General features: G+C 38.0%; 4 protein-coding genes, 1 non-coding gene and 1 pseudogene across 5 annotated transcripts; 4 read left to right on the top strand and 2 right to left on the bottom strand.

Moving 5' to 3' along the window:
* Positions 1–3,599: 3,599 nt before the first annotated feature.
* On the top strand, positions 3,600–6,896 carry LOC121794653 (annotated as a pseudogene).
* A 416-nt stretch (positions 6,897–7,312) lies between these two features.
* Positions 7,313–9,835, bottom strand: LOC121794652 (E3 ubiquitin-protein ligase SINAT3-like). The gene is made up of 3 exons (XM_042192918.1): positions 9,003–9,835; positions 7,931–8,317; positions 7,313–7,832 (listed from the first exon to the last, which is right to left on the bottom strand). Exons 1-3 carry the CDS (start codon positions 9,216–9,218, stop codon positions 7,473–7,475), a joined length of 963 nt encoding a protein of 320 aa, XP_042048852.1. The 5' UTR covers positions 9,219–9,835; the 3' UTR covers positions 7,313–7,472.
* Positions 9,836–12,866: 3,031 nt separating this feature from the next.
* On the top strand, positions 12,867–13,019 carry LOC121797493. The gene has a single exon (XR_006049858.1). It is a non-coding gene; the product is annotated as a U4 spliceosomal RNA (small nuclear RNA).
* A 2,025-nt stretch (positions 13,020–15,044) lies between these two features.
* LOC121797142 lies at positions 15,045–17,633 on the top strand. The gene is made up of 4 exons (XM_042195877.1): positions 15,045–15,352; positions 15,422–16,335; positions 16,416–17,041; positions 17,120–17,633. Exons 2-4 carry the CDS (start codon positions 15,426–15,428, stop codon positions 17,447–17,449), a joined length of 1,866 nt encoding a protein of 621 aa, XP_042051811.1. The 5' UTR covers positions 15,045–15,352; positions 15,422–15,425; the 3' UTR covers positions 17,450–17,633.
* A 543-nt stretch (positions 17,634–18,176) lies between these two features.
* On the top strand, positions 18,177–19,098 carry LOC121796494 (uncharacterized protein At4g00950-like). The gene is made up of 2 exons (XM_042195334.1): positions 18,177–18,728; positions 18,826–19,098. The coding sequence occupies exons 1-2, from the start codon at positions 18,177–18,179 to the stop codon at positions 18,880–18,882; spliced, it is 609 nt and encodes a 202-aa protein (XP_042051268.1). The 3' UTR covers positions 18,883–19,098.
* Positions 19,099–22,472: 3,374 nt separating this feature from the next.
* LOC121796493 (protein RKD4-like) lies at positions 22,473–23,404 on the bottom strand. Its single transcript, XM_042195333.1, has 3 exons — positions 23,325–23,404; positions 22,746–23,238; positions 22,473–22,655 (listed from the first exon to the last, which is right to left on the bottom strand). Exons 1-3 carry the CDS (start codon positions 23,402–23,404, stop codon positions 22,473–22,475), a joined length of 756 nt encoding a protein of 251 aa, XP_042051267.1.
* Between the last annotated feature and the right edge of the window lie 1,807 nt (positions 23,405–25,211).

Raw genomic sequence — 25,211 nt, 5'->3', positions numbered from 1 at the left:
TTTGAGTTCGGCACGGATTTTAAAAAATGTAAAGAAAAGTGAGTGAAAAGAGATAGTTGAATGTGAGTCCTACTTTTATATACTCCCATGTCCTATTAGAAATGAAACGTTTTCCTTTTTTGGTTGTTCCATTAAAAATGAAACGTTTCCTATAATGGAAACGACATTATCTCTACTTTTTTCCTCACTCTTACTCTTTATTCATTAACTCACAAAACAACACTGCATAAAATCCCGTGTCAAAAATCGAATGTTTCATATTTTTTGAGACGAAGGAAGTATTAGCTTTATAATAAAATTTGAATGGAAAAAGGTTAGTGAAATGTGAGGACTATTACCATCTATGGAATATTCCAATCGAAACTCCTAAAGTGGAATACCCAAAAATGGTCAACCCGAGATTCATAAAGTGGGACGGATATTTATTAGTATCAGATCACTAGATTGGCCTAAATTACCCATCAAAATGGTGCTAAGAATTTTGGGCCACATTATAATACTCTACTTATTTTGTAATACTCCGTGACCAAGATTTCTTGCATAGCTGTCATGCATCCAGAAATAGTAGGTATGGTCACAAATTAACAATGCCAACCAAAAATATAAACTGTAAATTAACAAGACTATCTATAATTTACCAAAATTGGGCATGAATGAAATTAACATTAAGACGAATACCGTTTACAGTTATACGATCTGATTCTATATATTTGAAACACGATTTCATTGACTGTAGCAATTCATCATTTCCAAGCTACTTTTAGGACTCATTATTTTGGCTCTATAACATGTTTTTGGTTGGTTTTATAAGTAATACATAGCCTCGAGTTTTTGGAAGAATCTATTTCCAGTGGAATCTAAAAATAGGAATAAGAATCTAATTTATTGGTTGTCATACCTATTCCATTTAACTCGACTCTAATTTTAAAAAGGACACAAGAGAACCTTTCTTTATTTCTTTTTGAATGGAAGAAAACAAAATCTTTTATAAGGATTTTTTGAAGTCATTACGTTAATTTATAGTATTCGGTTTGAGAAAGAAAGGACATGAACGGTCACCGCTCTTAGGGCACCCGCAACGCGTTCCGCCGGCGTTCCGCGTGCCGTTCCGCCGGAACGGTTTCGCCACGGAACGCGTTGCGGCGCACCATTCCGCTCCCATTCCGTTCCCATTCCGTTCCGGGTGCCGACGGCACGGAACGTGGTACGGCTTGTGCCGCCACGCGCTGGGGCGACGTGGCGCTCCCCGCTTCGTGCGTGCATCTCACTCGCCGGCCCGCGAGTGGGACACGTCAGCGATGACGCAATAATTAATTTTTTTTAAAAAAAATGATTTTTAAAATTTTTTTTTGTTAACGGTAATATTAACGTTTTTTAAACTTTTTTAAACTTTTTTAATTTTATTTTTTATTTTCTTATTCTATAAATACACCTAATTTATTACATTTCACACACAACTACACATATACTCTTCCTAAACCAACATCAATTCCTCTCCAATTTTCTATTTCAATCTCCTTCACAAAATGTCCGGCGACGAGAATTACGGCGGTGGCGGCTCCGGTGGGTGGGATCTCAACGCGTTCGGCGATTGGGAGACCATGTACAACACACTTGGTGGTTCCGGGTCGTCGACGCCGGGTGGGTATCAACCACCCACTTTCGATGTGGATGCCTACGCTCGACCACCCGGCTGGCGGCTTTCTCAGGGTTTGTCCCAGATTCGGGAGGATATCCCCGTTGAACCCACCCAGGGAGGAAGCCGAGGCGGTGGAAGCTCTAGGGCTGCGTCTGAGGCACCCGAGGAGGAGGAGGAGGAGGAACTGGAGGATCTGGGCCGGCATCCGTACAACAACGATGAAACTAAGGCGGTGTACACCGCCTGGCTCACCGTCTCGTACGATCCCATCGTCGGGAACCAACAAGCCGCCAAGTGCTTCTGGGAAAAGGTCTGTGATGTCTACCACCAGACTAAGCCGAAAGGGGCCCGGAAGCGCAAATATACAATGCTCCGTGCTCACTTTGGCCGAGTCGACGCACAGGTCAAAAAATTTTGCGGCATCTACTCGGCCGAAGCAGCGAACTACCAAAGCGAAGCTTCGTGCGCCGACATTCTGAGGGCGGCTTTGCGCGTCTTCTACCAGGACACCGGTCTACAGTTCAAATATGTTGATATTTGGCAGCTCGTCAAGGACGAGGAAAGGTGGGCCGGCGGTGTCCGCTCGAGCTCGGGCTCAACCTCAAAGCGCACGAAGCACACGGCGAGCGGCAACTACTCGTCTGGTGACACCGGTGAGGCCAGCGAGGGTGAACCGCAGGTGTTTGGGGGTACGGGGGATCCAACGCCCGACGAATACGGGCGATCCAGCCCTGGGCGCCGTCGGCCGCAAGGGACGAAGGCGGCGAAGGCGGCTAGAGCGAGGAAGGGCCGAGGCGAATCAAGCCAGTCGGCCTCGGGATCGGGCTCGCGGGGAGGCTCGGACACACTTATGGTGGCGTACATAACCGCCACAATGGCGGACACTTCCCGCTTCTCGTACGCCCAATTCACGGCCTGGTGGAACGGAATTGTGCATATGGCAGGAATTCTTGGTCTTCCTCCTCCCCCTAAACCTCGACCGCCTCCGGAGGATGATTCGCCGGCGGAGTAGTTTTTTTATTTTCCCACGTTTAATTGTGTGTTTTTGTTTTTTTTAAGTTTAAGTTGAATTTTTTTTAATGTTGTGTGTTTTTTAATAAAGTGTGTTTGTTTTTTATTAAAGTGTGTTTATTTAAATTGAATTGGATTGGAAATAAAAAAAAATGAAATTGAATGAATAGTAATTTAAGGAACAGTTAAGGAACGGAGGGTTGCAGGTTCCATTCCTTAACTAAGGAATGGAGTAAAAAAGTAAAGTGGGGCCCTCAAATAGTGGTTTAAGGAACGGTATAGGAACGGTATAGGAACATCGTTGTGGATGGCCTTAGTCAATTACGCGTGTGTCTACGTAAGCTTGATTAACTTTTCTAAATGCCAACTCAATTTATCATCCATAAACTTATCATATAAATTCACTACAAGATTGTGTATGCGCCCACAAAAAGGAAAAATTAAAGTATACCACCAATTTTTAATTTTATCAGTATGACTAAATATAAAACAAATAAGTAAGTACTTGTTAGAGCATGCACAGTGAATGCCCGATCTCACGCCCGATCGCCCGAGATCGGGCTCGGGCGTCCTCGGACATCCACTGCAGGCGTCTGTGCCCGAGCCGCTCGCCCGATCGGGAATCCATTGCAGCCCTGAGCCTGAGCCCGATCTCTTCGGTTTTTACTTTTTTTTAAATTTTTTTAATTCTTTAAATCCTAATTAAACCATTATAAATACCCAACTCTAATTAGTTTAGTAATGTTTTTTTAGTAAGTATGATGTAGGTTTTTTTTTAATTTTAAGTAATGTGGTTGTTTTTTCAAATTTGTAGTGTTTAATATAATATATTTTAATATTTTAATAATTAAGAATAAAAATAAAAAATAATAATATTAAAAATTAAAAGCAAATTGAGTCTAATTGATAGGGCTTCATTATTGTAGAAAAAATGGGCAAGCTGATGTGACAATCCCTAGGGCATCCATTGTGGATGCTCTTACACTAATGTGAGTTCTAAATTCGAATGTGTATTGACGAACCATCACAAACACAATACGTTGTATTTGGAATAAATGACTCCAAAATACACCTACGCCGCCCATATATATACTTCCCCACTCTCCATAGCCAACGCCACATTCTTTCCTGCTTTCTCCTCCTTTCCTTTTTATCCAATTAAAAGAAAAGAAAACGATGGATTATGGTAGGCTCGGGAAAGCCGAGCCAGGCGGCGCCTCCACCAGCATCCAATTCCAACCCACCGACCTCCCCCCTAAACCAAAACCTTCCAGACTCCGCCTTCTCCTCATCGTCGCCGCCACACTAATGGTGGTCGCGGCTGCCTCCGCCGCCGTGGCCGTGGTCATACAACACAAAACCAACTCCAAACTGCAGAATCGGCAGCCGTCTCAAGCCATGTCGAGAGCATGCAGCCGCACTCTCTACCCATCTCTCTGCCTGAATTCGCTCATCGACTTCCCCGGCGCCTTCGCCGCCGACGACAAAGACCTCGTCCACATTTCCCTCAACCTGACTCTCCAAAAAGTCGGCCGCTCGCTCTACGTTTCCTCCGAGATCACCAACCTCGCCATGGATCCTCACATTAGGTTCAATCCAATTGAAATTAGGTTCAATTTCGCTTTATTTATACGTAAAATGCGTTAATATATCAAAATCATCAAATCAGGTCTGCATACGACGACTGCTTAGAGCTCCTCGACCACTCAATCGATCTACTCTCCCGTTCAATCACCACCTCCGCCGCCGAGCCGGCCGGGTCGACTCAGGACGTGTTGACTTGGCTCAGCACCGCTTTGACCAATCAGGACACCTGCAAGGAAGGATTTGATGAGCTCGACGGCGACGTGAAGAATCAAATGTCGGAGAGGATAAAGGATTTATCGGAGCTCGTGAGCAATTCTCTCGCGATATACTCCGCCGCGGGAGGCGACGACGGTTTCTCCGATATTCCGATTCAGAATCGGCGGCGGCGATTGCTGCGCGACGACGAGCGGTTCCCGGTGTGGATGTCGAGGAGGGAGAGGTTGCTGCTGGATATGCCGGCGTCGGCGATTAATGCGGATATAACCGTGTCGAAGAGCGGGAATGGAACGGTGAAGACAATCGCGGAGGCGATCAAGAAGGCGCCGGAGCACAGCAGCCGGCGCTTTATCATCTACGTGAGGGCAGGAAGGTAATTTGACTCGTGGTTTAAAAAAGATTCGGAAAAGCGTAAATTCTTTTGGTGGGTACAGCTTTTTAATTCAATGGCTTTTTCAAGATAATCTAAATGACTTCATAGTCCCTATCATAATGTTTTCGTAATTACCTGTCAAAGTGGTGTTATTATTACTATTTACCCACTGATTAAGCTGCATGCTGATTTCAGATCTATCATAATTTGACTGCAACCAATATTATATTTATATTTAGATTTTTTCAAACTTTTTATAATCATTATTCTAGAAAGTTATTTTGACAACCTTTTAAGAAACATACACACCTATAAAATAGTTATAGGTATGCAGAGTATGAGTTAGAATTAAATACGTATATACTTTTAGTACTAATTTTAATATTTAAGAATAGTAAAAACTAAATGTGAATTTTAGATTTTATTTGTCCAAAGTGGGATTTCACTTACAAATGTCAAAAACTACAATTGATTGATGCCTATAGGTATGAGGAGAATAACTTAAAGGTGGGAAGAAAGAAGACGAATATAATGTTCATTGGTGATGGGAAGGGTAAGACGGTCATTACAGGCGGGAAAAGCGTGGAAGACAAGTTGACGACATTCCACACCGCATCCTTTGGTAAAATTCCTTTTACTAACGATTTTATAACTCTTTTTTCATCATCCATTATTCCGATAATTTTCTTTTTAATGTTTTGGTTATTCTTATAAAATAATGGGCCTTCGATTTGGCGGTGCATGTAGTTGAGGAAATTAACATGCACATGTATTGTTGTTTGATGTTGAGGTCATCAAAACTCAAAATTCCTTTCTATTCATTTAACCAAATTGACGGTTTTCACCTCCAAAACGTCATTTGTCTCTATAGCAGCTTCGATTTTATCCCTTTTTTTAAAAAAAGTTTTCATGAACACTTTCAAAGTCAACCTATAGTATTAATATATAATGACCCTTGTCAATTAAAGTAAAATATTCACTACGACAAATTTAGTCTTGCAAAAGTGATTGTAGACCTTAACACTTTATACCGAACTTAGATTTATACGAACTCTTAAGCATAAAGTTAATAACGTCCAACATACGATGCCCAAGCAAAATTCGTTGAATGAGCTACGGAACCTACTTACATACTTATAAAATAAGATTTTTATTGCGGGACAGACTAAAATAAAAGAAATAGACTCTTATTATGGAACGAATAGAATAATAGTTATCTCGTTTTACACAGCTGCAACCGGGTCCGGGTTCATAGCAAGAGACATAACATTCGAGAACTACGCGGGACCAAGCAAGCACCAAGCCGTGGCCCTCCGCGTGGGGGCAGACCACGCGGTGATCTACCACTGCAGCATCATCGGGTACCAAGATACCCTCTACACACACTCTCAGCGTCAGTTCTACCGTGGTGTTCCAGAAGTGCAACATCCAGGCGAGGAAGCCCATGCCGCAGCAGAAGGTCACGATCACCGCGCAGAACCGCAAGGACCCGAGCCAGAATACGGGCATCTCCATCCACGACTGCCGCATCACGGCCGAGCCCGCCCTCGAGTCGTCCAAGGGCCAGTACCCGACCTACTTGGGCCGGCCGTGGAAGCTCTACTCGAGGACTGTTTACATGCTCTCTTACTTGGGCGATCACGTTCATCCCAAGGGCTGGCTCGAGTGGAATGGGGATTTTGCGCTTGATACGTTGTATTATGGGGAGTACATCAACTCTGGGCCGGGGGCCGGGTTAGGGCAGCGCGTGAAGTGGCCGGGATATCGCGTCATTAAATCGGAAGAGGAGGCCGGGAAGTTCACCGTCGCGAAGTTTATCTATGGCTCGTCGTGGCTCCCGGCCACTGGTGTCGCTTTCGTTGCCGGCCTCTCCACTTGATTTACTATATGGTGGTATATAATACTAGTATATAAGTACTTACTACTTATTTTTAAGAGGAAATTAAGTGTTTTTATCTAACACCAATAATTGGGGGTTACGAAATGTAATTGGACGGATGAAATTGTAATTCTTGGAATTTGACAGACGTAATAGTATATATATGTGATTAATTTATGTTGACAAAGTTAGGACTGATCGTCGGTGGGTGTTTATTTTGAGCAAAGATTAAATAAGAGGGCCCACAACCTCATCGTAATTAGGCAGCATGTGAAGGAAGAAAATTGAGTGGAGTTGGAGGGAGCATAATAAAGAGACGCACATCACTGATAGCTCTTTATTTAACTTTTTCCACTTCCTCACCCTTAACATTTAATTAAAATAACTACTTCAAAATTCCAGCTAATTTATCATAACCACTTTTCTGTCCTTGGATAATATTTTTTTAATTAAAAAATGGATGTGCAAACATCATGCCTCTCCATTTGAGAACAACAAATATTTAAGTATATTGTAAAGAAATACTCCATCATCTCCATATATGATTCATGATGAATGTCCCAATTATGATCAGGCTTCACTGCTTTGAAGGCCCAGCCAGAAAGGGTTTGAAATAGGAAGAGGATGTTGAGAGAGTCATTTCACAAATCAATTTTTTGGCAAAGTTACAGATTAGGAAGCAAGCAGAGACGTTAATATCATACATACAAGCAACCACGCAATGAATCAAAATTGAAGGAGGCAAAAAAAGAGAAAGAAATTGGTTGTTAGATAGAAAGATTTGGTATGCAGACTCCTGTGTCTGGGTTCTGCTGTTCCTTCCAGATTCTTCCGGTAACTCTAAGCTTAAGCTCCTTCTTGTCTCCTGAGAAAAACAGCGCCATGTTCCGTTGGATGATCAGACCGTCGTGACTATCCCTCACCTTGCGGTGGCTACAGCGAATGCTGCGTGGCGTCCCCTCCCATATCAGCTTCCTCCCGTTTGCTCCGACCTCTAAACTATAGCTGTAGTTGCGCGCTTCAGTTTCATCACCCATGAAACGTAGAAATGCCATATACACGGGCGCCATTCCCAGCTGGAATGCTTCAAAGTGGAGGCAGAAATATTGCCCAAAACAATTGAATACCTAATTAACACACACAACCGAACCGAGATATATCCCCTCAATGCATGTTATATATACACAAATAATCAACCAGGAGTAATAATGAATGTGGAACTCACCGTTAACATCCATGTTGCGTTTTCTACTTCACGTGGGTTTGACTTAACATAGCGGTGATTGAAGGTAGACCCTGTGTGCATGTCCACTTTGTGGTCGTCTCTCAAATGTGCAACCAGGAAAGGAATGTCTCCTGTGACCGAGCACTCTGATCCAGCATATGGACAATTATGTGGTCTGAAGTTGCAAACTGCTTCGTGCTTGAGTTTGCTGTAATACGGGAATATTTCAGCACATCCCAGGGAGAAGAACTTGCAGGGAAGCTCTAGTGACTCAGCAACTTTCTCTAGTGCTAAACACCTGATATCACCGAGCTCTTGCCTGCAAGTAGGGCAGCGATTATGCACCCTTGACTTGCAAGTTGAACAGAGTGTGTGCCCGTTGTGACACTGCAAGGAAGAATATAATCAATATAGCCATTCAGAAAATGTTTAACCACCACATCTTCAAAGACGTAGAAAGCTATTCTTCCAACAGCTAGACACTAATGTACTTTTTCCCCATGTACACATCAGATAAGGCCCTTTATTTACAAGCCCCACGAAGTGACTCAGCAGAGAAAACACAGACACCATGATGCAGGAAATACGCAAAAAAAAACAAATATTTATCTCAAGTCACTTAGTGCAAGTTCAATAAGAAGCCTCAGAGGTGAAAAGTACTAATTCTGTGAACTATCAACTGACATTATGGTCATAGATAACTACCATATCGACTGCTCGATTATATCACCTAACAATAATGGCCCCTGTCTTGCATATTTACACCCATTAGAAAAGGTAGCAAACCAAATATATGCACTGCCCAGACACTATATCCCTGAAGTGCAAAAAAATGAGGTTTCCCCTTGTAAGGAACACTTATTCAACAAACGCAATGCAGCTAAAGCCTATCAAGTTACATGATTTACAAATCAAATTTCAACTAAAGCTTCAATCCACCTCCCCCCCACTAAAAGCACTCTCCCACGGTCCCACCCCTCAAACAAGCAAGAGGCACATAAAGCATTCACCAAGCCAGATACGTTTATAAGAACAATGTATCAAAAATGCAAAGTAGATATGTTGAGCAAACCTGATGGATGGGTGGGTACATAGAATTAGTGCAAACAGGGCACTCGAGCAACTCATGGACGCTAGTAGGCACCAGTCCAACAGCAACCGCGCCATGGGGCTTGGAGGAATACTGATGGGGAAGATCATGTTGCTTGGTGTGAGAAACTATCTCTTCGTCTTCATTTCCATCTATTGAAGAAACACACTCCACGCTATCAATTTCCAATGCAGCCATCTATCGAGTAATTCGCACTTTTTCAGAACCCGGTTTCTTCCTCTATCCCTCACCTGATCGCAAGAATCCAAGTCTTTTTTTTCTATCTTTTGATTCCCCCAAATCACAAGAAGCCCACTTCTACAAGTTCGGAAAATTGGGGTGCCCTAATTTCGTAATTCAATCGATCAAAACCCCCAATATGCCACTTCTAAAAATTCAATCATTCACGGGAATCCCACCCGATTTTCGGCACAAACCGGAAATGCAAATTCTTTATGTGAAGCCCTCTTGCCAAAATCTGATCTTTTTCAATAATCTAGAAAAACCTAATTCCTATGATAGAATGATTTGCGTAGATACCTGGTTCTGACACAGAAAATTGCGACTTTTGACGAAAATCTGAGATGGTCGCTGCCGATAATCCAACCCTTTTTAGGGGTTCATTACTTTTCTGTTTCCTATCGGGTTATTTGCTTTCACTTTCTCTTGTTTCTTCTTTGCGGAGAAAGAAGAAATCAAAAGAATTTGAAAGAAAATGGAGGAGAGAATGAAGAAAAAGGTGGATTCAAATGGGGGAGAAGGGAAGGATCATAATCTGGAAAGGTGGCTCTTTCTGTGTAACCGCGGCTTATGTGAGGAGAGAGAAATGAGGATCGCCGTTGAATTTGAAATCATTGATATTTTGAAGTTAATCGACGGCTTGTGATCTGTAAAGATGGTTTTTGGTTTTTTATTTGTATTTCTTTTGAATTGGTATTTGCAAATTGCAAGTCCGCCAGATTATTTAATTAATGAAAACAAAAAATACAGGGTTGTTGATTTCTTATTCTGATTTTGGATTTTCTGACAAATTTAAATTTGATTTTAAAAATCGTTGATATTGATTGTGTTTGAGATTTTTTACCATTAATGATTCTTGTTAAATCGAATTATCTGTGGTTTTTACCGTTTCAAAATCTAATCAAAGAAAGAAGAAATTTATTGAAGATGACTAATAAATTTGGACATAGAATACTCAACTCTTAATTTTGTCAAGGAACAATAAAAAAAGTCTAGACTTTGAACTTATTTGGACTGGGGTTTAAATACATTGTTTGCATAAAACGACATCTTCTATAGCTATTTGAAATTTCATCATTTCTTTTTCGTCTAGAATATACGACAATCTATGTACGATTCGATTTTGTAGGAATTATCAATTGTGATAAATTATGAATATGATCAAAGTTCATGACTTTTACAACCAAACTTTAAGTTTATGAAAGAATTCCAAATTCAATAATAGTTGGTGATACTAGCTACTAACGGCTCAAAAATATACTAGGATCTGTGCATTTTAAACAACTTATTCTGAGGGTTATAACTTTTAGTAACTACTATCAATGGAGTATTAGACATTTAGACTACGCAATAGCAAAATCTATACGACTAATAAATCATAATACACACATTTAAAGATATACTATACGAAAGACAACGTGTGATGCCACATATTCTCAATATATTTATGTATTCAAATGTGTATTATCCATGTATATTGCTAATTAAACATAATTATAGGAGTTATTAAAAAGAACAGTGAGAGTGAGACTGACATTCAAAGTAAGATCATATTTCCAAAAGGCGCGTGCTAAATAGTAATGGTGGAGTTCTCTTTTCAATTGTTAAAAGCATAATCATCCAGTAAAATAAAATGCAAAAAATAATTAAACTTATGATAATAAAAAAAACATATTTATAGTTAAAAAAATTAGAGTTTTATTGCTATATGCTGTCCCTCATGAGACCTTTCCAGAAAAGCATACCCAAAAACAGCTGATTGTGGTTGAACTACTGAACACACTTTTAACAATAATATTATTTGTTGTCTCCATATTATCATAACAAAAAACTTTTTAAAAAGCTGAATATTATGCGGAGAGGTGGAGTTGAAATGAATGTAAACTTTTGGATGAACTAATGTAGTAGTTTCTTGTATAATTAAGAGAAGAGATATGATGTTCATTCGAAAGTTGAAACTGAGATGAGGTTGGAGAAGCATTTTTTTCATCATGCAAGTTTCCTTCAAACTTCTTGGACGAAAACTCGATCTAGCTACTTGTTTTTATGTTTCAAGATGATACGAAAACGTGATAAAATGATTTATTCCCCTTTTTAATGAAATTGGAGATTGATTTTTAATCCTCTCTTTTACCAGACAGAATATCTTAGTTGTTTGATATGACCGTTAAATATATTTTAGAAAAGCCAAATACATAATTAAATACATATCATTCATATTTCAATTTATTATAAATTGTTAATTTTGACCAAGTAATGGAGTACTTTAACTTGGACTCTGTCCGAATTTAATCAAACAAATTCTTTTGATACACTTATACGTTGAGGAAGATCTCTGCGAATTAAAAGTGATAGTAATACACGTTCAATAATAAATTAGTGTGCAATTCAATAATCAAAGGTAACCAACGTACAAAACCTTTAAATAATTCTTTCATTGCATAAAATAAAATTAAATTTTAGATATTAAATTATTAGAATAGAATACTTAAACAGGGAGTAGTATTTGAAATTAAGATGCACATAAATTATAACTTGAATCCAGTAACCCTAGTTCCAGTCTCGGTGGAACCTAGTTTTGTTAATTGGCTTTTGTTTACCTCCTTTCATTCGTTTTTCCCCCCTGAATTTTGGTTTTTTCTTGCTCTTGTCACCAGTTCTAATTCCTTAAATTTTCATTTCATTTGGTTTTGGTTTTGGTGTTGGTTTATTAGATGAAAGTCCTGCTACCAAACAGCGAATTTCACAAGGGAAGAAGATGAAATGATTTTGTGAAGCTCTTCAACAACCAGTCCACAACTATTGCTTCTACAGATTCATCTCAGGGTTGATCCATACATATCCCATCGGATACTGACCACACAAACATAAGTTAATCCCAACAAGTTCAACGTGCATATCCAACATATATAGGGAGATTGAGAAATGGAAAAGCAAGAGTGTTGTTAGCTCTAAGGCCATCATATCCCCATTGTTTGAGCTACAACACAAGTTATGACTTTCAATGCTGATCATATTCACAGCAAACTGCACGAGTTTCTCCATTACCTAATCTTGGTAAGAGAGAGCAGCTATTATTATGTCTCACCAGAAATACATCACAAATACAGACGTACTGTTAATCGTGTGTAGAAATTAAAGAGAAAAGTATAAAGCCCAGAAACAGAAAACTGAACCAACACAAGAAATCGATCAGCCAGGCCAGGGGCTTTCCAACAGAAGCTGCAAATCCAAGTACTTTTTCATCATAAAATTTACTCTGCTATAATAACATGTCCTGTGCACTAAAAATTATGGTAAATTAGATAAATTCTGATATGCAAAATCGCAGTTGATTTACCATCACATATGATAAAATATAGTACTCCAGTATTATACACACAAATTAGTACTAGTATTATATCAAAAGAGTTTTGAAGAGTTATCAAATGGTACTATTACGATTTAGTTTAGTAGCAAAATCATACGTATTGCCAAATATAAAGAAGAGAGAAGAAAAGATAGGAAGAGAGAAAGGTGGATGCATTCCATCCCACATCGGTGGTGATAGAGAAGTTGTAGGTGTCACATGTATTATAAAAATAAGGCGGAGGGATTAACTATTCTATCTTTGCGCTTGGGGCAATGACGCAGCAAGTGAGGTTCTAACCGAGGCGCGTCTATTGCTGGTTGAAAACTATTTCCAAACCCCCTCTTCGGCCCAGGCTTGACTTGGGCCGTCGAGAATTTTTGGAAGGGCTTCCTTTTTTGGGTAAAGCCCTGCAATGCAGTAAAACTTTTTTCGGCCCATTCTAGGCCCTGTATATCTTTTCAATGTCAATTTCCAAGAATAATTAGTGACTAATATGTCCATTTTCTGTACCCTGTTATACTGAGTGTAAATATGTTTATTTATCAATGTAATCATTTTATTTTAGTGTCGTTTATTCATAGTTGGTCGATATCTCGTAAATAAATTATGCTTGTAGTTATTAAATTATTCTTATACTTTTAGCTGGGCCCTCTTTTTTGCGATTTTGATTAGAGTTGGGCCTTTGCTCGTTGAGTCGTCGGCCTGGCTGATTGAAGTGTTGTTAGCTTTTATTTCCAAAATATACTAAACACCAATAATTTCGTATATGGTCATATGGAAATGTTTGAAATGTGCCGTTTTCTGCCGAAGCTAAAAATCTTTATTTCATTATTTTCTTTTTATTTAGGGGATGGAGATAAGGGTTCATTCCCCAATAATTCATTAAGTATTATAAAAGCTATGCATGAGAAATCCACATTTAGTGAAAATATACATGAAAAAATTATTGCAATTTGTAGATGAGGTAAAAGGCCCTTGTTACACGAATATATAGAATTAAGCTTAGACAATGATAGTTAAAACTGTAAATCATCACTACATGGAGTCACTATGGAAGAGATGGACCAACCTTTTTTTTGTTTATTTATAATTTTTTTATTATTTGAGTGAAGCATTTGGGGACCAGACCAGTTCTTGAAATTCAAGCAGCAACCTTTATTTTTCTTCTAGGGTGGTGGGAGGGATCTTAACATTTAGATCTTAGAATTAATTAAAAAAACATAAAATTGAGTATTAATAAAAAATTTAAAATATTTTGAGTGGGCCAGTAGTTTTTCTAGATTTGTCGAGCTTTAGTTGGACAAAAATACGTGTGTTTACAGGTCTGTGATATCTATCAGTTGTGTAATGTAGTTAAAAGTTGTGCAATAATTAAGGAGTAGTAATATCTAATCGAGTGGGGCCCATGCAAAGCTGGTGTGTAGAAAATGAATATCAATACGAGAAGTGAGATGAAGACCCTCTTTAAATTGGATTGGCCCCAAATTTTAATTCTGTGGTGCTTCAAGGTTTCTGTTTTCTACGCATGTTTAAATCAGATACAGCTGTTGTCTAATTAATTCAAACACTACTACTACTACTATTTTTACTTTGACATTTTTCCCTACTTGCATATGCTACTATGCCATATGATAAATAGGGAAGTGAAATAGGATCAATAATTAAAAATTATGATCATTCTACTTCGGATATAGTGCAGCCTTCTTCTTCCCACATCTCCCAACACAATAAATAAAAATATGATCGTTCTTTGTTGCTGATCTTTTGGATTGTGTGTTTGTATCTGGTATTGGTAGACTGATTATAGTATTTTGGTCCATGTCAAGAAAAATTCTTTGTTTTCTTTGGTCACATTTCATAAATGAATAATATATTCGTTGGTGCATTATTGAGGTAGAGTAGGTAACACTCACACTCACACTCGCACTATCAAACCAAATCTTTTCATGTGGATCCAATTTCTAGACGGAAAACCACAATACACCCTGCAACTACTAACTAGGAGTAGTATATTCACACACATCACACAATTTTTTATCAACATTATTTGGGTGTTGACTTCCTAAACCGATATTTTTCATTAATTAAATATAAACACAGGCACCTCCTTTCATACAAATGCCATTTAAGAGGCAAAATCGTCCTTATCCAACCAAGCACATATTTGAACTGAAAACAAAGTTTCATACTCACCTTCTAACTGAATTTGTACAAATTTTGATTTTGCATGCAAGTTGGGTCCATGTTGCAGAAAAGAGATGGACAGATAATCAGATCTGGAAAGTGGAAAGTATTTTTTGGTAGTATTTTATTACTACGAAAAAATTGATACTATGATTGGGAATGAGATGTCACATTATTTTTTTGGGGTAATCATACCTCATATATTTCAAAGTAGCATACAAATTCCCAGGAATCAAGCCCATTTCCACAACCCAAAATTTGAAGGGAAAAAATAGACAAAAAGAAAGGTTATTTTCATCACTGAAATTGAGGGAACAAATTATATACTCCTGTGATCTGGCGTTTCACACGTGTAAAAAGCTCACACGCTTTAGTTGTTGTCTGACAATTTTAATAAAAACATAACTGCAACATTGTAACAACCAGCAGATGCCACCAGCTTTCTGTTGTGCTTGTTTTAGTATCTCTTAATCAAACACCAATTTTAAGGTTGTTGAATAATCCTTTTTGTTCTACCTCAGGTTCCACCGCTCCATGACTGTCTGCACTCATTCTCGTAAGTATTGAATTAACACATTTTTAAAAAAAAAATTGATTCCATATTCAATTGAATGATTTTGATCAGAGTGATGGAAGAAAAGGGAATGTTCATCGGCGTTTCGTGCGCGCTTTTCGCTCTACGCCTACTGTCGGATCCCGAAATCTGCGACGAGAGATGGTCGGAAATAAGAGATCGAATGCTCAAAGGCAGCGCCCTCGTCGGATTGCTTGTTTGGACAGTTCAAAGAAACGTCGTCACAGTCGAAAACGCGAAGCTTCTTTCGAAACTGGAGATTGCGCAGATGGAGATAGCAGAGTTGAAGAAGAGAAGAAGCGAAGACGCCAAGGCCAATGAGAAAGTGGTGAGCATCTTCGCCGCCAGAGAGCAGAGCTGGTTTGATGAGAGGAGGAAGCTCAGCCATCAGATTTTCAATCTCATGAATGACTTGAAAGTTGTGGAGGCGAAGAGAGAGACGTCTGTCACCGAATTGGGCGACAAAATGAATGAAATTGATGTAATTCTGCAGTTGAAGGATAAGATGATCGAAGACGCGGAGAGGAGGAGGTTGGAGAGCGAGGAGAAGCTCAAGGCTGCTCAGGATCTTGCTGAGGATTTGAGGGGGAGTTTGAAGAGCCATTCTTCTGAGATTTCGAAGCATAAGGCTGCGATCGTCGAGATGGAGGCGGAGATGGGGCGGAGTATTAGGCAGGCCGAGACGGTGGTGGAGGAGAAGGAGCAGCTGGTTTTGGTGAATCAGAGGCTGTCGGTGGAGATTGTGAGATTGCACAAGGATTCGGAGAGGAGGTCTAATTTGGATGCAGCGGAGAAGCAGATGCTGTTGAAGGAAGTGAGGTCGTCTAAGGTTAGGAGGAAGCAAGCTGAGGTTGAAGCAGCAAGATGGAAAGCTGTTGCAGAGTCTAAACATGATAGAATTTCATTGAGGAATATGTTTTTAAAGCATTTCAATCCCTACTTGACTCGAGCAATTCAAGAATCAAGTGAGATGACTCACTTTTCTTTTGATTTGTGTCTCTCAATTTTGTTGTGTTTAACATTAAGATGTTTGTTTTAACATTAGGAGCTGAGCAGAAGCATAGTGTTGAGATGTATGCTGTTTTGGAGCAACTGAGGCAGAAGGATGAGAAGCTGGAGGCCTACAACTGGCGATTGAGGAGCTCAGAGCTTGAATCAAGGCGACTGCAGTCGCATATTCAAGTGCTTGATCGCGACATTGCACATCTCAGGCAGGATACCACCAAGTTGGAGGAGCAGCTGATTACGCGTTCTGCGCCTCCAGATCCTCGTAGGCTGAGCTGCAATACTCCAGGGGATGATACAGTTTGGTCGAAAGTAAAGGTGGTTAAGCGAAAACCAGGACACGCGATGGTCAAGGCAGACGAAGCAGCAGCCTCAGAGAATGAGCTGCAGGATATCGTTTTGACACTCGAACAAGGCCAAGCTTCAACCAAAACTAATTGTACATGGAAGATGGATGTTCATGCTCTTGGAGTCTCATACAAAGTGAAGAGACTTAGGCAGCAGCTCTTGGTGCTGGAGAGGCTGGCTGGGAAGGAAAAGGCTTCAGAAAGTGGTGAAAGCAACGCGCGAGTGAAGGGATTCTGCGCACTCATGTCGCTCCTCAACAAGCAAGTCGAACGATACCACTCGCTGCAAGGGAAAATTGATCAACTCTGCAAGAGGATGGTATGCTTCAACTTAAGCTTAATTAACACTAATGTGTATGAATATATTTGTATAATTTGGTTGGATGAAAAAATGCAGCAAGAGAAGAAGGTGAATAATTCCAAGTGTGGAGAGGATGAAACCAAAAGGATGGAGCACTTTCTTGAAGAAACATTCCAACTGCAGAGGTACATAGTTGCAGCAGGGCAGAAACTAATGGAGCTACAATCCATGATTGCATCTAATCTTGTTGCTGAGACAGAGGACATTGAGAAGCATGGTAGCTTCGACATCGAGAGATTTGGCGACAGTTTGAAGACGCTCTTCCGTGAAACTCAGAGGGGGATTGAGGTTCGGATATCTCGAATCATAGGTGATCTCGAAGGAACTCTGGCAAGAGACGGTTTCACCACATGGCAGAAACTGTAAAAATATTGCTAGAATTGATCTGAGGCTTTCATAGTTTTCTCAACTAATAATGTAGGGTTTCTGTTCACAAAAATGTGCGCAGATTGATGGAGTTGCTAACTTACTACTGCATTGTATATGTATCATTAACTTGTTGAGAAATCAGGAATTCAAGAATGGCAAATGCTAGTTCTCAATTGCAATTTAACAAAATCTTTATTGGAGTAAAAGTCACCTTTCCAACTATTACTACTAGGAGTATTACTTATGAACTATACAAATGCAGCATATGCAATTGAAACAACCTCTTAAATAAAAGTCAGTGACTCATGTTGCATTATTGCATACTAGACGATATATGTAAGTATATTAGCAATATTTTGTAATAGTAGGGCTTTTACAACCGTAAATTTTTATCCTACTTAGGTAACTGCATTTTTGTTACCTAAAAGAAAGCAAGTTCAGCAACAACCCATTTATTAATGAGACGTTTCACAATAGAAGAAGTGCATCTTTTAGTCTTCTCTTCACTCCAAAAACCATTATTAAGCACCTTGAAACTCATTTATTCAATATTGACCAACCTCTTGCATTTTAAATTCCAACTTACCGTTACAAACCACTAGTTTACTCTCGTGAGCAGTTGAAGCGAGGAGCCTCTCATTCAAACACATTTATATCCCAACCAATTTATACATATATATATCACTCACTCCCCCTGCTGAAAGAGACGGACTAGGCTGCTACCATGGGCGTCAAAGCAGAGGATCTCAACCAGCCTAAACTAACTCTATCCAAACTCCCACACTGCAAGCCCTCGCCGCAGCACATGCAGACGCCGCCGCTCCGCCCGCTCGTTTCGATCCCGTTCCACTGGGAGGAGGCGCCGGGAAGGCCTAGGGGCGGAGATGCAACGCCGCCGCCGTCGTCGAAGAGGTGTCTGGAGCTGCCGCCGAGGCTGCTGCAGGAGGAGGGTAAAATGACCATGACGCCCTCGCCCACAACGGTGCTGGATGGGCCCTATGTGGGCCGGTCGCTGTCGCTGGCGTGCACGTTTTCATTCAGGAAAGGGCCGGTTTTGGGCGGGGAGGATGGGAAGAGGAATTTGGGGTCAGGGAGGTGGGGGAGCTTTAGGGAGGAGAGACGGTGTGGGGAGGGTAGTATGGACTTTTCGCAGTCGCTTGGGGATATTTTTAGGAGTGAGGATGATGATGATGGTAGTGTGAAGATCACAAGAGTTAGGAGGAGGAAGAGTTTCTTTAAATTGTCTACATTTAACTCCAATTCCAAGTATTTGTGGGTCAGTTTTCATATTTCTAAATTAAATCATTTTTAATCAGAAAATTAAACTTGTGTTGATGATAAGCTATTAGTGTTTTGTGACTCTAAATTTGCAGGGTGATATTTATGCCAGTTTTAAGCAGGTGGTGCCGTGGAGGCGTAGTAGCCAATGAGAAGGAGATGATGATGATGATGATGAAGATTCAAGCAAGAAGATGTTGAATTTTCCTTTCTCCCACGGTTTTATACATACAACTTTTTTAATTCCATGTAATTAATGTCTTTTTTTATCATCTGCTGCTACTGTTTTTTTTAATACTAGTGGTATGTTTTAAGAGGTAAACATGAAATCGTATTTCGTAATGAGAAGCTGCTGTATCTTTTTATTAGTAGATCATATGCAGTTTTTACCTTTAAATTGACGAAAGGAATGATCTAAATAGAGGAAACGGATCAACTAAATTCCATCTGCTCTTTTTTTTCTTGATATATAGTTGGGACTTGGGAATGTAGTAATTTATAAGAGACACCTTTATATATTTCTCATCACCTTCCCAAAAAAATTACAATGTTTTCTTTTGAAAGAAATCAAGTGTAATTAACAATCCCCTCAGAAAATAGTCAAAAGTCTAGGATACATTTTAGAGTTCGATCGCAAGAGGTCACGCAATTCTGGTTTGATTAAAAATCAAATATACACTGCAACAAATAAGGACACAATTTCTACCAAAACAAAGGACAAAATACTTGACACAATTACTAGCTTGGAAAATTTTGAAAAATAACACTCCTAAAAATTAAGGGCACAAGTTTAGCTAAGAGACTAAAATTGAAAACACATTTTAAAAAGTATGTGATGTACTTAAAAATACAAACTAACGTCTTTAATTGACTAAAAAATGTTAGACATTCTTTTTTTAGTGATATTATCAGTTTCAACCATCAATCGAGTAAATTTTTTTTATACGAGGTTAATTACAATTGTTTAGTAAAATGTTAAGAATGAGACCCCATGCAAGTCGATACTTACAAAGTAATTACGAAGAGTGTGCAAGCAGCAGTTGATGTCATACCTCAACCCCCCTTACGTATACTATTTTAATAAATAAATCCCTTATCATAAAAGCAATCAATACACGTGTCTAATCTATAGAATACCCATATTATATAATTTTAAAATTCAACATTTATCCAGTACATATTTCAAAACATTCTACACAGTGGAACCCCTCACCACTCTATATACTATACATTTATCTACATGCAAAATGACGAGGAGGAGAAGGTTGTCAATATGCGTCAGCCGCCGAACCTGATAACACGTGGAGTTCCTATGACCCACGTCAGTCAAAACTTTACTACTATCTTATTCCTGAAAATTTTAGTGGTTTATATGAGCCACAACTCAGAATATATAAATTTTCACCTTTAATCTCACATGATACAAACATCAAGCATATTCTTTTATCAATACATATAATCAGAAACAATATATAACATAATTTAAAAACAAACCATTTCATATTCATATGCATATGTCACTCTATTCAGTTTATTATTCTATAACAGTCAAGCCTGGTATCTGTCCGAGATTTCCAATATGATTGACCTGTAGGTCCCATTATGATTTGACCCGAATGTCCCACTGTGATTTGACCCGAAGGTCCCAATAAGTTTGACCCGAAGGTCCCAATATGATTTGACCCGAAGGTCCCAATATGATCGACTCGAAGGTCCCAATATATCCACTGTGATTTCAGATCCAGGGCAAAACCGTCACAGATCCTCTTTAATCCAATAATTCACATAATCGGTATCATAAACATATCATTTGCACCAATAACATATCCATATCATATTCCATCAAATTATCCAATATATCTAAACAAACATGTCCATTTCAGCAATCAAATATTCATATCATATTCGACCATCAAAATCAAATAATTCATAATCATATCAATTTCACACCATATAATTCAATAATTCACTTCAATTCAACATTTAACAATCAACCACATAACACATGTAAAACTAAAAGTGTGATTTATACACACCTTAAAAGTAATTTAACTAAAATCCCAATTCTGCTTTGCGATCTACGATTCTTATTTCTTCTTCAAATTTTTGCTCTCGTCTCCAACTACTATTCTATTTTTCTTTCTTTTATTTCATTTTTCCTTTTCTCCCTTTTTTTTCTTCTTCCAAACTCGCTACTTCTGCGTATATATATATATATATATATATATATAGGAGATGATCAAAATAAGTATGTGTTTAAATCCAGAAATGCAGACCAAATCTTGGCCCTAGGATTAGATGATCTAATGGTCAATAATTAACCAAAAACACGGAAGGTCATAATTAAGTAATTTTAGGTCATATTATAATATTTGGGTTTAATGTCATGCTAAGATCGTTTTAGGTCATGCTTTGTTAGCATGACCTAAAAATTACCTAATTATGACCTAAAAGTGACCTAATTATGATATTGTTCTGCGTTTCTGTATTTAAATCTAGTTTTGCATAGATCAAAACCCTATATATATATATATATATATATATATATATATATATATATATATATATATATATAAAATTATGCAAAGGCAGTTATTAAAAAAAATTAACTTAAAGCTGCTGATATCAATTATAAATATTAAAATAAAAAGAAGTATGCATACAATATAGTCCATTCTTTGACATTTGTCCAATAAGATTAGTGACACTATTAACTAGTGGCCACGGACATGCTAACACATACACATATTTTTTTTAAACTCTGCTACTACCATTATTTATATCTGATTTAGGATCACTATCAAAATATATATATATATATATATTCCATGCACTACACACTCCCATGCACACACATACGTATTATTACACATGCACTTGTACTTAAATTAGCTATTAAGGTCAAATACCCATGCACACTTTTATATATATATATATATATAATTATGTAAATAACATTATAAATATGCAATAATAAATGACTATGTATCAATATGAAAATTGATGCATGTTTCGGGTTAGGGATGTCATTGATATGAAGAGTTATAGTTTCGTCATCAAAGAGTAGTAAATATGAGCACATGAAGCAACTACTTTGTCATAGGGTAGATGTAACGCTTTCATAATTCACATGTTGACCTACGCGTAGCTACCCTAAAACTAACTTAATATTGCTACTTACTTTTAATTCGAAATAGTAAGTAAGGTGCAATATGACAAATTTACCAAGGGGTCAAAAAATGTATACTTATGTAGTTATGACTGATGTGATTGTACTCCATTTCTCATTCATTTTTTCAACCACCATGTGTACCGTAAAATAAAATCTCACGCATACATTAATACTCTTCAATTATATATCACAGAGAATTAATTGGTTTACAGCCTAAAATATATTTTTCTGTCATTATCAAATTTAGTAAAACATTTCTAGCATATTGATTAATTTTTGTATTTTTCTTAATGGGTAACGCATATGTATTATATATTCAATCTAAATTAAATGAATAGAAAAACGCCTCAACTATTGAAACCCAAACGCAAAAAAGGCCCATTATCTTTGTCTCAGATATCCAATGGACTGGAACTTGGCCCAATACAGATATTCAGAAAAAGGAAGTCGAAACCGTTTGTTTATTTACACACTATACTAACTGGACATATGTAACTAAATAAAAAGTTTGATTTTGTTCCACATGTCTAAATTAAAACTCAAAATCATGAAAATAAGATATACTAGGAACTAGAAATGGTGTAATTTTGTTCCCTCCAACAAATTTTTGAAGGACTTTCTCTTCTTGTAATTGGCTTTGAAGCAAGCTTGTCTCAACTTCTTAGTTCTCTCAGTGAGCTCCATTTCCGGTATCATTTCCACCATTTTCTTATGCTCCTCCAACATTTCAATCTCATTCGTCAAACCTAGTTCCTACAAACATACATATTCAACATTTATTCTCAATTTTAAAACAAACATGTTTTAAAAGTAATTGATTTCGAATACATAGTATATCCATACCTTGACATTATGAATGAGAGATTTCAAGCTCTTGATCTTCCTATGGGGCCACCGCATGATATGAAGCTCCCTGCAGCGTTTCTTGAGCACAGTGAGGCCCACGTTGAGCTCTTTCGCAGCCCTGGTTATCGGATAATCAAGGTATTTTTGAATCTCTTCCAACTGCAGGGCCGAGGATTTGTGCCTCACACTTCTCTTCACGACTTCGTTGGAATGTTGCAATTGATTTTCGGCAACCATTATTTGCATGCTTGAATCAAGAGTGTGAAAGCCTTGCTCGGTACTTGCTGGATTAGGGTTAGGGTTAGGCATAATGATGTTGGGAAGCGGTAATGGATGATCGTCAAAAACCCACAAATCACCGGAAAAATCATCGAAATCGCTGAGCTCTAGATTTGAAGATTGATGTCCTAATGGAAATGGTTCATATTCAAGAAAATTATGTAGCCCTAAGTTGAACCCCTCAACACTTGCATATTGTTGCTCCCATGACCTAAAAAAAGTAGATAAATTAGTCCACCAAGAAAGAGAGAAATATATAAAAACATGAAATTAACAAGAAGTTGAGAGATTACATACACTAGGGGTGTAATTGGTTCTTCATGGAAAAAGAATCCAAGTTCGTTGTGATTCTCAAACTTCAATCCTGTGGAAGCCATTTTATTGCATGCAAGGCTGAAATTGGGGTGAACTGTTTTATTTTTTCTTCACAATAAGATAATTAATCTAACGAAAGTGGGATGAGATTGTGGTTATATAAGGGAAAATTAATGATTAATTAATGAGGAGAAGAAATGGGGGGAAGTTCGTGCACACGTTTTGGGGAGTTACGAAAAAGTAATAAGTAGGATTTGTTATGGAGTAAACTTAATAGTATATAAGTGGTGCATTAATTAGAGAGAAATTACCAATCACAGATGATGGGGGCTGAATCGTGTATGAGCCCTAATTAATTATGTTTTTATTACGATAATCATGTTATTTGCTTCCACACTAATACTCTATGTACGGGTGCATATAGATTGGATTTATTTTTTAGGGTGCATTTGAACTTGATTAGTAACAACTTTGATTTTTTTTATCCTTTTATAATTTGTGTATATGTGGAAAATTAGCAAAACAAAAATACATCTTAATACATAAATGCAGCTAAAATTGTGGCTCTAAGATTAGACGATCTGATATTCAATAATTAACCAAAAATACGAAAGATTATTTTATTTTATAAAATTCAGTTTTGATGTCATTTTTAGATCATTTTAGGTCATCCTCTTATTGCGAGACACACATGGGAAGACTTGCTAACATAAGGTGAGGTTGATGATTTTTTTGATAGTAGTCTAAGTCTGGCAGAATGGATTACTAGAAATATAAGCTCTAAGCTTTTGTTGGGTAGTGGTATTAGGTGGTGCCAATGGCGGATCTAGAAATAAAAAATAATGGGGTCGGACAAACATGACCATATATACTTAAATATATTTTTAAAATTAAAATATATTACAAATGAAATATCTCTATCTTATGTTAGCGAACATACACTTTTCACGGTGTACCATCAAGATGTTGTTCAATCAGTCATCATCTTACTTTGCAGCTTAGGCTTGGACAAATTTCATCGCGGAAAACACTCTTTCAACTATTTCAAGCTTTTTTGAATTGTTATATACTATCCAACAATCTTCTAATCATTGTGATTCTTGTTCAACTTAAGCATACAAGAGCTAACAAAAACTTGGAGATCTTTTTGAGAAAAAATCATTCTTAATCTAAAATGGAAGGTAATTAAAATCAATAATCAAAAGTAAAGATAATTATAATATCTACTAAAATTAGGGTAAAATTTTATTGTTACTATTTAATAAAATAAAAAAAAAGAAAAAATATAAAACATGATTAAAAGATGATAAATAAATTATGATATTGTATACGAAAATCTTGTGCAAAGCGGCTCTCTATATCTTAAAACTCTTAATTTTTCCTTCAACTAGAAATTTCTTTAATTAAAATTATGATAATGTAAAGCATTTGTGAAATTAGCACTGCTTCCTTTTTACTAGAGTAATAAACTAAAAGCCCAATTGCAAAAAGGAACATCATCTTCCCTATCATCGCATCTTTTTCCTTCGCCCATCATCCACCGATTACAATCAAATTAATCCAATACATATTAGTATAGTTAAGAATAACAATGACGTTTTGTCGGCAAAGTTGCGTTGCTTGTCGTCTTGAGGATGAATCATAGGGTAGAATTCCGGATGCCGTGGGGTCGGGGGCCGGTGGCAGGAGTATTCCGGGCGGTTCTCCGGGTACGGCGGTGGGGTCGGCCGACCCCACTCGACCCCACCTGTCTCCGCCGCTGGGTGGTGCACATTATTTGGCGTTGGATGTTGGCAAATTAGGAAGAACATATGCGACTTCATTTTTTAGGGGGACAAATAGAGTTTAATAAGAGTTATGGCACGGATT

This window comes from Salvia splendens, chromosome 3 (assembly GCF_004379255.2).
Source record: "Salvia splendens isolate huo1 chromosome 3, SspV2, whole genome shotgun sequence".
Lineage (NCBI taxonomy): Eukaryota > Viridiplantae > Streptophyta > Magnoliopsida > Lamiales > Lamiaceae > Salvia > Salvia splendens.
The sequence above is the reverse complement of the archived record's forward strand: the minus strand, read 5'-3'. Positions and strand labels throughout refer to the sequence as shown.